The sequence below is a fragment of the Cebus imitator genome, unplaced genomic scaffold, assembly GCF_001604975.1.
Source record: "Cebus imitator isolate Cc_AM_T3 unplaced genomic scaffold, Cebus_imitator-1.0 Scaffold72, whole genome shotgun sequence".
Classification (NCBI taxonomy): Eukaryota; Metazoa; Chordata; class Mammalia; order Primates; family Cebidae; genus Cebus; species Cebus imitator.
The window spans coordinates 6057851-6070727 of NW_016107387.1; the positions used below are offsets into that span (position 1 = coordinate 6057851).

General features: G+C 51.3%; 1 protein-coding gene and 4 non-coding genes across 5 annotated transcripts; 1 reads left to right on the forward strand and 4 right to left on the reverse strand.

Annotated features, from left to right (window-relative positions):
- Positions 1-7859: 7859 nt before the first annotated feature.
- Positions 7860-9759, forward strand: BORCS6 (BLOC-1 related complex subunit 6). Its single transcript, XM_017531515.2, has one exon. The coding sequence runs from the start codon at positions 7961-7963 to the stop codon at positions 9032-9034; it is 1074 nt and encodes a 357-aa protein (XP_017387004.1). The 5' UTR covers positions 7860-7960; the 3' UTR covers positions 9035-9759.
- Positions 9760-10420: 661 nt separating this feature from the next.
- On the reverse strand, positions 10421-10494 carry TRNAI-AAU. Its single transcript has one exon. It is a non-coding gene; the product is annotated as a tRNA-Ile (tRNA).
- Positions 10495-10857: 363 nt separating this feature from the next.
- TRNAT-AGU lies at positions 10858-10931 on the reverse strand. The gene has a single exon. It is a non-coding gene; the product is annotated as a tRNA-Thr (tRNA).
- Positions 10932-11152: 221 nt separating this feature from the next.
- Positions 11153-11234, reverse strand: TRNAS-GCU. Its single transcript has one exon. It is a non-coding gene; the product is annotated as a tRNA-Ser (tRNA).
- A 435-nt stretch (positions 11235-11669) lies between these two features.
- On the reverse strand, positions 11670-11741 carry TRNAW-CCA. The gene has a single exon. It is a non-coding gene; the product is annotated as a tRNA-Trp (tRNA).
- Positions 11742-12877: the final 1136 nt, after the last annotated feature.

The following is a 12877-nucleotide window of genomic DNA, read 5'->3' on the forward strand; positions in this document are numbered from 1 at the left end:
CGGCTGCCTCTCCCCCGGCTGCCTCTCCCCCGGCTGCCTCTCCCCCGGCTGCCTCTCCCCCGGCTGTTCTTTCTCTCCTGAGCGGACTGAACCTCAGATTAACGCAGACGCAGTGCCTGCCAGCGTTTGGGAGGTCCAGCGCATGCTCATTAGAGGAAATTCGCCCTTCCTGGTCCAGCGCCCCGCGAGGAAGGTCATATACCGATCAAATTCAACCATCTTGCTCTTTCACTGCACTTGTTTAAAAACTTCTCGGGGGCCGGGCGCGGTGGCTCACACCGGTAATGAGTTCGAGACCAGCCTGCCCCAAATCGAGAAACACCGTGTCTACTAAAAATACAAAATTAGCTGGGTGTGTCGTCTCAAACACGGAAAATTTATAGACTCTAAAGTTTATTTATTTATTTATTTTTTTTGAGACGAAGTTTTGCTCTTGTTGCCCAGGCTGGAGTGCAGTGGTACGAACCCAGCTCACCGAAACCTCCACCTCCCGGGTTCAAGTGTTTCCCCTGCCTCAGCCTCCCGAGTAGCTGAGACTGACTACAGGCACACACCACAATGCCGGCTAAGTTTTGTACTTTTTGTAGAGACGGGGTTTTTCCATGTTGGACAGGCTGATCTTGAACTCCTGGCCTCAAGTGATCCAACCGCCTCCTTTTCCCAAAGTGCTGGGATTACAGATGTGAGCCACTGTGCCCAGTCAACTTTCATATTCTTTAGATTATTTTTCAACCATTTAAAAATGCAAAAACAGCCGGTTGGGGTGGCTCATGCCTTTAATCCTACCACTTTAGGAGGGTGAGGCTGGTGGATTACCTGACCTCAGGAGTTCAAGACCAGCCTGACCAACATGGTGAAACCCCCGTCTCTACTAAAAATACAAAATTAGCCAGGCGTGGTGGCACATGCCGCTAATCTCAGCTACTTGAGAGATGAGGCAGGAAAATTATTTGAACCCAAGAGGCAGAGGTTGCAGTGAGCCAAGATTGCACCATTGCATTCCAGCCTGGGCAACAAGAGTGAAACTCTGTCTCAAACAAATAAAAATATAAAAACATTCTTAGCTCATGGCCGTAAAAAATAGGTGTTGAGCTGGATTTGGTCCTTGGGCTGTAGTTTGCTGAACCCTACTGCAGTGGACACTGTGGGAGCCTCCCGACATCCCCTCCTCCCTTCCCCACTATGTTGCAATTACTTGAATTTGGAAGGAACTGACTCACCCCTAGCTCCAGGAGGAGCATAACTGTTTTAACCTAATCAGTTTATTCCCACCCCGCCCTTTTTTTTTTTGAGACAGGATCTAAGATCTCTGTTGCCCAGACTGGAGTGCAATAGTGCAATGATAGCTCACTGCAGCTTCCACCTCCTGGGTTCAGGCAATTCTCCTGCCTCAGCCTCCTGAGTAGCTGGGATTACAGGCACGTGCCACCACGCCTGGCTAATTTTTTTTTTTTTTGTACTTTTAGTAGAGACGGGGTTTCACCATGTTGACCAGGATGGTCTCGATCTCTTGACCTGGTGATCCACCCGCCTCGGCCTCCCAAAGTGCTGGGATTACAGGCTTGAGCCACTGCGCCCCGCCAATTTTTTTTTTTTTTTGTCAGTGGGATTATAGGCAGGAGTCACAATGCCCAGCCAAATCAGTTAATTGTTGTCCCCTTGCTGTAGTGATGGCTTGTGGTTACTCGGTCAGACATGGCATTAATCTGGTCAAATTGACTAAATTGGGCATGTGAACAAATTTAGGCCATTGAGATGAAGGAAGCCCCTCTTTCCTTGGGGCTTTGGGGAAAAAAAAAATAGCCTTGTCCTCCTGAGAGAGTTAGTGGAAGCTTTTCCTGTCTCCCCATTGGAAGGTGTGGGAGAATATCGGCCAGAGTTGCTGGTTGTATGCAAGAGAAAACAACTCTGGCTAATTTAAGCAGAAAAGGACTTTTTAAAAGCATCCGCCTGTAATCCCAGCACTTTGGGAGGCCAGGGTGGGCAGATCACCTGAGGTCAGGAGTTCCAGACCAGCCTGACCAATATGGTGAAACCCTGTCTCTACCAAAAATACAAAAATTAGCCTGGTGTGGTGGCAGGTGCCTGTAGTCCCAGCTACTTAGGAGGCTGAGACAGGAGAATTGCTTGAACCCAGGAGGTGGAGGTTGCAGTGAGCCAAGATCATGCCACTGCACTCTAGCCTGGTGACAGAGCAAGACTTTATCTTAAATAAATAAATATGTTTTTAAAACCATCCTGGGTAATTCACAGACTCTCTGAGTGTCAGAGGACCAGGTTTAGAGTCTACACAGCCAGGAAAATTTCCAGTAAAGAAATGGTTCAGGGGACCTTGGTAGAGCCTGAATCATGTACTATGGGAGCTGGGAAAGACTATTAGGCATTTGAGCTTTTGTAATGGGAGATGGGCTCTGCCTCATGAAAGAGTGCTCAAACACTGGGATTCATATCATAGGAGGTCAAAAAGAATGACAAATGACATAACCATTTTACCACCATGAAGAAACGCACTTGGGATGAAGCTGCCCCCATAGATAGTAACCAGGTCCTTGAAATTGCCTTGGATTACTGAATCCAGGCTTCTCTGAAGCTCTCTGTCTTGAGACCATTACTGCATGACATAATAAGTTCTCTTTGTTGCTTTCGTTGTTTCAAGTTTTGTTTTCTGTCACTTGCTACAGAGCTATATGTGATAAACATCCACCCGCTGAGGGGTGAAAGGAAGACAAGGGAGATGTCAGCCCCCGAAAGAGAGAGGAAGAAGCTTCAAGCAGACCACTGGCTTATGGTACATTTTTTTTTTTTTGAGACGAAGTTTCACTCTTTTTGCCCGGGCTTAAGTGCAATAGCACGATCTCGGGTTCAAGCGATTCTCCTGCTTCAGCCTCCCAAGTAGCTGGGATTACAGTTGCGGGCCACCACACCCAACTAATTTTTTGTATTAAAAAATTTTTTTCTTTTTAAGAAACGGGGTCTCGCTATGTAGCTCAGGCTGGAGTGCAGTGGCTATTCACAGGCTCGATCCCACTAATGATTAGCACGGAGTTTTGACCTGCTCCGTTTCAGACTTGGGCCGATTCACTCCTCTTTAAGTAATCTGGTGGTCCACCGCTTCCGGGAGGTCACCATATTGATGCCGAAGTTAGTGGGACACCCCATCGGCATAGCGCACTACAACCCAGAACTCCTGGACTCAAGTAATCTTCCAGCCTCAACCTCCCAAGTAGCTGGGACTACAGGCACGCGCCACTGTGCCTGGCTTTTTTTTTTTTTTTTTTTTTTTTTTAAGTAAAGACAAGGTTTCACCATGTAGGCCAGGATGGTCTCTGTTTCCTGACCTTGTGATCTGCCCGCCTCGGCCTCCCAAAGTACTGAGATTACAGTCATGAGCCACCCCTCCCAGCCACTAATTCATTTTTTAAAGGATCATTCTGGTTGTCTATTGAGAATAGACTGTAGAGAGGTGAGGGTAGGAGTGAGGCCACTTGGGAAGCAACTTCATTTATCCAGGCAAAAAATGATGGTGGCTTGGAACAGGGCAGAAGCAATGGTAAGGATGAGAAGTGGTCAGATTCTAGATGTGTTTTTGAGAAGAACCAATAAGATTTCCTAAAGGATTGGCCATGGATTATGACAAAAAGAGGAGTCAAGAGCAACAACTCCAGGGTTCTTGGCCTCAGCCGCTGGGAAGATGGAGTTGCCATTTACTGAGAAAGAAGTTACCGTAGGAGGAAACAAGGTTTTGCGGGGGAGGTGGTGCGATGCGGATGGGGCAAGGAACAAAGTCACACGAAGGATAAAGGTGGGGCTATCTTCAGGCTGCCACAGGAATTCAAACGCTCTCAGAACTCATGCCTCTGCATCTTCTGTCTCTGGTTCTCTTCCTTATCAGCCTCATTCTTTCCTTCTACGGACAGGAAAGATGGACAAGGTGACACCCAGCTTGAGTTCTCAAGAGAACAGAAAGTCACGTCGCACTCTCCACAAAACTAGAAACAAACAACAATGTGGAGGATTTTTACTGGTCATACCTTGTGTCATGTGCTTTTCCCTGAGCCAATCTGCAATGAGAAGGATGAAGTACTCTAATTGGCCAGGTTTGGATCACGTGCCTATTCTTGGCTGTCATTGCACCAACACCCTAGGAAATGGGGAGGTGGGGAGTGAGGAGGTTCCCCTCCACAGAGAGACGTAGGGTATCCCATTTTTCCAGGAAAATCTTCAAGATACATCTAGAATGCATTCACCCACATCGTGCTAAGCTGAGCTACTATCATCTGGTACTTGGGACTGCCTCCTCAATGGTCCATGATCTCCCTTGCAAACATTTTCCACAACAGCCAGTAATCCCTAAACATGAATCCCATTACATCACTCTCCTGTGCTCAGCTTCCCATTCTCAAGGAAGTCTTCCTATCTTCTAAGGAATATCTACCCAGTCCAAATATATATGATGTTTTTAGGGTTTTTGTTGTTGTTGTTTTTTGAGTCTCGATCTGTTGTCCAGGCTGGAGTGCAGTGGCGCGACCTCGGTTCACTGCAACCTCTACCTCCCAGGTTCAAGCGATTCTCCTGCCTCAGCCTCCCAAGTAGCTGGGACTACAGGCACCCGCCACCACACCAGGCTAATTTTTGTATTTTTAGTAGAGACGGGGTTTCACCATATTGGCCAGGCTGGTCTCGAACTCCTGATGTAGTGATCCGCCTGCCTCGGCCTCCCGAAGTGCTGGGATTACAGGCGTGAGCCACTGCACCCGGCCTTTTTAGTTCCCCCCACCCTCCACAGCAAAGGAATGACAGGCTTTGTCAAGCTGCAGGTGACTAAGATACAGACAGCTGACAATTGTGGACTTCTCAGCTGTGGTGAGTGAGCTACTATCATTAGGGTTGGCTTTTCCCTGAGCCAGTCTGCATTCAGAAGGATGAAGGACCCTGGTAGGCACCTGGGGATAGTGGTGCTGGGACGTTCCGGGCAGCTGCACTTCTGAATGCTGGCATGACACTGCCTCAAGTCATCTCTCTATCCAAATGGAAAAAAACAGCCACATCCTTTGTCAGTTAAGGAGAGTTAGCAAATTGTTTTTATTAAATACTGTGTCTGGCCGGGCACGGTGGTGTGCTGTAATCCCAGCACTTTGGGGGACCGTGGCGGGTGGATCACTTGCGGTCAGGAGTTCAAGACCAGCCTGGCCAACTGGTGAAACCCCTTCTCTACTAAAAATACCAAAATTAGCGGGGTGTATGTGGGTCAAGATGGCCGAGGGGAGACCTATGTTATTTCTAGCTAAATAATTATAAGCTTGCTTGGCTCAGAGTACACTGAATTTTATACGCCGAACTAAACTATGTTACTGGTGCAGTTAATTAGAAATCAAGCGGCAACAGGAGGCCTAAGGTAAAGACCATCGAGAGTGCAGAAACACCAGGGAGTACCTTGGGGTGGTTGCAGAGCAGGCAATACTGCTCTGGTTACACGAATATCTTCTCAACATGGGGACTGCATGAGGGCCTCGTAAAGAGAGCTTATGCAAAGATTTCTGAAAGGGAGGTAACTTCTGCTCACAAAATCCAGGAGGGTCTTTGCAGATGGGAGCTGGCAAGCAGGAGAAAACGCCTTGCAGGGCAGAGATCACAGAACGCCTCAGGCTCTGCCTAGGTTCTCGGAATAAGGAGTGATTTTTAATTGCTCTATGTCCTCAGTGCTCGGGAGATAAAAGCCCATTGGTGCACTGGGAGTGGTCAGGCCCGCACCTTGGTAACCATTGGTGATCAACTCAAAGTACTAGTTTAGCATGTCTTAGAAGGATCTCACATGCTCTCTACCTACCCCCATCTTACCTACCCCTTCACTCTTCCCTTCCATGATCATAAGATCAAAGAGATTATGCACATAATAACTGTTTGCAGCCCAGAGCTCGGGGCTAATGCGTTTCCTACGCTTGCATTGGTCCCCTGGACCCATGCTGTAACTTCTACTCCTGTGTCTCTGTCTTTATTTCCTTTTCTCAATTGCTTGTCACCGCCAGGACTAAGGGCACCCATGTACGGGGTTGGGGCTGGTACCCAACAGGCATGTTGGCGGGTGCTTGTAATCCCACGTTCTTGGGAGGCTGAGGCAGGAGAATCGCTTGATCCCAGGGAGCGGAGGTTGCAGTGAGCCGAGATTGTGCCACTGCACTCCAGCCCGGGTGACAGAGTGAGCCTCCGTCTTTAAATAAATAAATAAATAAGGCCGGGCGCGGTGGCTCAACCCTGTAATCCCAGCACTTTGGGAGGCCGAAGCGGGTGGATCACGAGGTCAAGAGATCGAGACCATCCTGGTCAACATGGTGAAACCCCGTCTCTACTAAAAATACAAAAAATCAGCTGGGCATGGTGGCGCGTACCTGTAATCCCAGCTACTCAGGAGGCTGAGGCAGGAGAATTGCCTGAACCCAGGAGGCGGAGGTTGCGGTGAGCCGAGATCGTGCCATTGCACTCCAGCCTGGGTAACAAGAGCGAAACTCCGTCTCAAAAAAAAAAATAAATAAAAAAAATAAATAAATAAATAAATAAAAAATACTAATGTCTCATGGGTTTGGCTATGTGTTGCAATTTACAGCCTTTCCAATGTTTGCTGCACCACTGTATTTAGAAGAAATCTCTGCGCCGGGTGCGGTGGCTCACGCCTGTAATCCCAGCACTTTGGGAGGCCGAGGCGGGCGAATCACCTGAGGTCTGGAGTTCGAGACCAGCCTGGCCAACATGGCGAAACTGTCTGTACTGTAATCGCAGTTACTTGGGAGCCTGAGGCAAAAGAATTGCTTGAACCTGGGAGGCAGAGGTTGCAGTGAGCCGAGATCACAGCATTGCACTCCAGCCTGGGTGACGGAGTGAGACTACATCTCAAAAAAAAGAAAGAAATTTCCATTCCCTAACAGGAACTACAAGGCCCCCTGTATGAGATGGCCGCTGCCTGCTTGTTCAGCCCCTTGACTCGAAGTTTTACCCCTTGCAGATTTTGTTTTAGTCCCAATGTCTCCTGCCCACTCCCACCTCAGTTTCTTGAATATGTCAAGACTTCTTTGTCTCTGAGAGGTAGCTCAAGTTTTCTTCCCTCTGCCTGGAGAGTGGCTGAATGTTTTTGGTTCTTTTTAGTTAAAAGTCTCACCAAAGAGGTCTTTTCCTGACCCTTATCTAAACTAATGCCCGCTCATTTATATTCTCAATCATAACAGTTTATTTCCTGTATAGCACATATCAAAATTTGTGATAATCTCATTTGTTGAATATTTTACCTTGTGGCAAAATCACACACCATCCTCTAAGGGGAGCGGCTCTCAATGTGGAAGGGGCAAGAGACACAGAACAAGAGTGGCAAACGCGTAGGAAAGCCCAAAGGCCCGCTGCGCCGACCAGAATGGGTTGCTCTGAGCAGTTCAACGGCTAGGTCTGTTAACCCAGGAAGATAGAGCAGACCATTCATGCTCATGCTGGACTTCTGATTTCCTCCTTCTTAGTCAACTAGGTTCAATCCCGGTGGTCCAAACAGGATATGCCATTCCCATCTCAAGAACCTCTCTAGGAACCCCAAAAGGGATCTCCACTAGGTGTGTTAGGCACATAGTGGGCGGGACAATTCTACACCGAAAGAGTCTGCGCCCCGCCCCGAGAGACTCCGGAATTTGAGGACCTTGGTCTTTAAGATCTGCCCCATCAGCTTTCAGAAAGGGCGGGGCGACGGGGGCAGCTATCACCTCCTTCTCTCCAACCGGCCGGCGTTCACGTGTGTTCCGCTGTGCAGTAACAGCTCTTCTTCCGGGACTTTTTGGTAGCTGCGACCAATCAAATTGCTCTTCCTGTCCTTACCACTGTCAGCCGCTGCCAATCGGCGCGCCTCTACCAACGCCCCTTAAAGGCGCAGCCACCACCTCCCGAGCCGGGCCGAACCAATTCCTGGGTTGCGGCCCCCACCTGCAGTATGGAGTCGTCTCGGGGGCGGCCCGGGCCGGAGTCGGACCTTCTGGCTGTAACGGAACAGCAGGCCGCAATCTCCAGTGGCAGGCCGGACCGAACGTCCTCTGAGTCGCCCTCAGGCCTCCGGGTGTCCGGGGAGGAAGAGGCCGAGAACGTTGGGGGCGCGAACCGCCACCCTAGGACGGCCCCGAAGACGTCAAGCTGCAGCGTCGTCCACCGGCTGGAACGAGAGGCTCCGGAGAAGGAGCCCGGCCCTCAAGGGACGCAGTCTGGGGCCAGGAGCCGCAGGGGGGCGCCGGGTGCCGAGCACGAACCGCCCCTGTCCTCCCGGTATAAGGACCCGGCGCCGCCGGAGGGCAAGCCTGCCTCCGGGAGGGACTGCCGTCGAGGGGGACCGGGCGGCGGGATGGATGTTGAGCTGGAGGAGGAGGAAGATAACGACGAAGAGGCGGCCGCGGGCGGCAGAGGCGGCCGCTCGTTCTCCAGCCGCCTTCAGGACAGCCGCAGCCTGGACGGGCTCAGCGAGGCGTGCGGTGGCGCCGGGTCCTTAGGGAGTGCTGAGTCCGGCGCGGGCGGCGGACGTCGCGCCACCATCTCCAGTCCCCTGGAGCTCGAGGGCACAGTGAGCCGCCACGGCGACCTCACCCACTTTGTCGCCAACAACCTGCAACTCAAGATCCGCCTAAGCGGCGCCCCTCCACCCCCGCCTTCTAACCCTGCGCGGCCCTGCCCAGCTCCTGCACCCACATCCACACCGGCCATCCCCCCCATCGACCCTGACGTGCTGCAGGATCTAGAGCGGTTGAGTCGGGAGCTGGGCAGCCGGGTGGACCGTCTGCTTCGCGGGCTGGGTGGCGCGGTGCAGGAGCTGACGGCACTGAGCGTGGGCTGCATCCAAACCTACCGCGACGCTGTGGACTCCTTAGGTGAAGCCGTGGACATGAGCATCAAGGGCATGTACACCCTGCTGGCGCGCTGCGAGGAGCTGGAGCGGGCTCTGCAGCCAGTTCAGGGCCTGGCACGCCAAGTCCGGGATATCCGACGTACTCTGGAGGTGTTGGAGGCCCTGTGCAAGTGACCAGGAGGACAGGAGAGGCCGGGCCTGGCCAGGGCAGGGCCCAGCAGGATCCTAAGGACTCTTCAAGGAGTCCTGGTGGGAAGTGCTCGCTGAGGGGAAGCCTGTGTGTTGAAGGCTCTTCCAGATGCGTTCAGCTGGCCAGCGCCCACTCGCTGGGCCTTAGGCTGGTGTATATGGGGAAGTTATAACGGCTTTCCTGGTGGGAAGGGATATTGCTCTGCTTTTATTCGGTTGGTCATCTGTAGCTACCCTGTTCTTCCCAACTCTCCTCCCTAGCTAGAGCACCAGCCCTGGGAACACAGGGCTTTAGGTCTGCTTGAAAGTGAGGACATGACTCCCACATGTAATCAGGGGAAAGGGACAGAGGAAGCCCCAGCCTCCATTGTGGCTGTCCTGACTCCAGTGGCCACATCTCAGGTGCCAGGGACTGTGGGAGCTTGAGTTGTCCTTGGCGAACCCCCCCCCCGCAGGCAAGGATGCACGCCTGCACTTGGATAGCCTTCTGCTTCTGCCCTCTGGCCCTCTACCATACCACTTCCCCAGCCAGAGCCGGGGTGCAACTAGGAGGAATGCGCTGCAAGGGGTTGAGATGGGAGGCGTCTCACTGCGCTCAGGGTTCAGGTAGAATGTTGCTGGTTTTGAATCCCACCTATTGTGGAGTGTTCTAATCAGTTTTGGCTTTCTGAGTTTTTGTGGAATTAAAGTGCTGCTGCTGCGAAGGCTGAGTCTGTGTGGGGTTGCAATGATTAATAAGCCAAAGGAATGGGAATGAGGGTCGGTGTTGTTGACGCAGCTCCCTTGGGGCTGGGACCGGGGTGGGTGTGGGGGTGTCTCGGGCTCGGTGGGGAAGGATAAGGTTGCCGCTCTTAAGTATCTGGTCTGAGGGGAAATGTGAAGACAGATAATCACTCACAGAGGCCCAGAGATCCACTAACCACAGAAACCTAAGCAAGGTGCTCTAGAAGAGGAGGGGGAAAAATTACCTTCTCAGATCCTGATGAATAGGGAGGGGCTGGATGGATTGAACATCTTAGCTCCGGAGGAAGACTGGGAACACTAATCAGCTCCATTCCTGATCATTCTCACACTTTGCAGATCAGTGCCACGTGCTTTGAGATAGATTTGTCCCAACCCTAGCAGCCTTTTGTTTACAATTCACACAGTAAGTTCAGGAGCCGCTTGCTATGGCTATAAGATGTAGAAGCAGAGATCACGAAATAACTCCAGTTTCTCTAAATACCTTCCTCTGGAGACACGCCCATTTTAGAATAAGCTCCAATACGCTTCCTGTTCTGGGATTGGAAATGTTTCGCTAGTGTTACCCAGTGACGTTATCTGGCTCTAAAACGGAGGGAGGATTCAGACTTCTGAAAAGTTTCACATGTCTGGCCCGTACGGGGATCGAACCCGCGACCTTGGCGTTATTAGCACCACGCTCTAACCAACTGAGCTAACCGGCCGGTCTACGAACGGCGACTAAAATGAAGCTATGAAAACTTCTTGTTGATTCCTCTATGGAAAAACCTTTAGTTGTAGGACTGCTTTATGGTAAATGAAAACAGAATAAGAAAACTGACTAGCTGAGCACCTAGAAGAGTAACACACAAGCCATAGTACTGCCAAGTACAGATGATGCGACTGGTGTAATTGCAGATTGAGGCTCAAGTACGACGTGCACGAAGGGCAAAAAACTTAACAGCATGTGACAGCTGCACCGAGAAAGGATAGGTGATCACGTGAGTAAATCATATAGGCTGGAAGCTATGAGGCTCTGCAACTCTCCTGGCAGAGTTTAGTGTTGGCAAAAGCGTGGAGAAACACAGAGGCACCGCTGGGATTCGAACCCAGGATCTCCTGTTTACTAGACAGGCGCTTTAACCAACTAAGCCACGGCGCCGCCGGAAGAGCAGGTGGCATCTTATTTCCTTGGCCAGGTCAGCTCAGTTGCAGCGAATGAATACCAAGGTGACACATAACACTCGGATGCATTGGGAAAAGCAGAAAGCACGGATGCACTTGGGAAAGACAAGGAAACTGAATGGAGTCACTGGAGGTAACAAGAGAAGTCCTAGTTTTTAATGCTACAAAACTGAATTCAAACCACAGCATTTCCTATGCCGACGAGGATGGGATTCGAACCCACGCGTGCAGAACACAATGGATTAGCAGTCCATCGCCTTAACCACTCGGCCACCTCGTCTGCAGACAGACAACTGGGTGTCTCTTCTCTGGGGCCTGAACTCTTATTCCTGCCTGTGGGGCTCGCCTCTAGTGAAGTCTGCACGAGAGGAAGATTTTAGGGGAAACCATTCAGCACTGGAAAGAAGACTCGCAAATCGGAAACGGATCTTCTCCCCTGCGTGATTGCCCGACCCTCCTCCCTCTGCTGAGCGGTCTGGAACTCTTCTTGTTCCCAGGAGCCGCGGTATCCATCCAGAATTAAGGTACCCGGATCCATCGCGAAAATCCCCGCGAGACAGTTGTGCTGCCCAGACTGCGCGGCCTAGAAACGTGGTGCCAGAAGCCCCTCCGCTTCAGGCCCCAAAGAGATTGCTCCTTCTCTGACTTGATCGCCAAAGGTCGACTGTAGCTTAATATAAAGGGAGTTCAACAAGAGAAGGAAAAAGATCCCCACTGACCCCGACGTGATTTGAACACGCAACCTTCTGATCTGGAGTCAGACGCGCTACCGTTGCGCCACGAGGTCCGCCGGCCGCATAGTTGCTCAGTTCTCCCTATGACCACTGTACGGCCAGGAGGCCAGGGTCTGGTAATCGAGGCACGGTTGGGCACCTAGGAAATTTCTGCCCCTCTGAACACCTGCGGGGTCGTATCTGCTCTCGCCGAGCGGCCCTGTAGGACGAGTGGGGCGGGTGGCACCCCAGGGCAGTGACTATGGGATCCCGGCTCAGCGGTCTGTCCCGCCCAGCCCCCAGCGTCATGCCAACGCCCAGAAAGAGGGTCCCGAGCTGATCACCAGGGGAACCCAAAGCTCACAGCCCAGCGGTAACGGACCTGCCTAGAAACGGTTGGAAGGATAGGAACCAGACGGAACATGATGGAGCAGTGCCAGAGCCTCGGGCACCTGAAGGGGTGAGAGATTCGCTCCCCCAGCAGCAGGTCTCCTCACCGGTTGCACTTTTACAATCGCCTGCGGAGCCTTCGAATGCAGGCACGCACAACCCCCGGGTTCAGCGACTCTGATTTAAACGGTCCAAAGAAGAGCTCTGACATCGGTATGTAAAATTTTGAAAAATATCGGTATTTCAACTGTTTGAGGGCACATAAATCTTGTATATATTTTGATGAGTTTTGATAAATATATAAGCCTGCGTAACTCACAATTCTTTAAAAATATATGACGTTTCCATCACTCAACGTTCTTGCATGGCCCTTCTCTACGGATCCCCACTCCTTCTTTCCCAGAAGCAATCTCTGTTCTAATTTTTTCTGTTTTTGTGAATCGGAGTCTTGCTCTGTCACCCAGGCTGCAGTGCAGTGGTGGGATCTCAGCTCACTGCAAACTCCGCCTCCCCGGTTCAAGCGATTCTTCTGCCTCAGTCTTCTGAATAGCTGGGACTACAAGCCCGCACCACCACACCCGACTAATTTTTGTATTTTTAGTGGACACGGGGGTGGTGGGATGGTGGTGGTGGTGTTCAGCATGTTGGTCAGGCTGGTCTCCAACTCCTGACCTCGTGATCTGCCCGCCTCTGCCTCACAAATTGCTGGTATTACAGACAGACATGAGCCACTGCACCTGGCTTCTATTCTAATTTTGACCACCATAACCATCGGTGGTTTTTTTTTTTCTTTTCTTTTCTTTTTTTTTTTTTGAGACGG

What these genes read in the sequence shown, in the direction of transcription:
- BORCS6 (XM_017531515.2), top strand. Translation starts at nt 7,961, where the DNA reads ATGGAGTCGTCTCGGGGGCGGCCCGGGCCGGAGTCGGACCTTCTGGCT.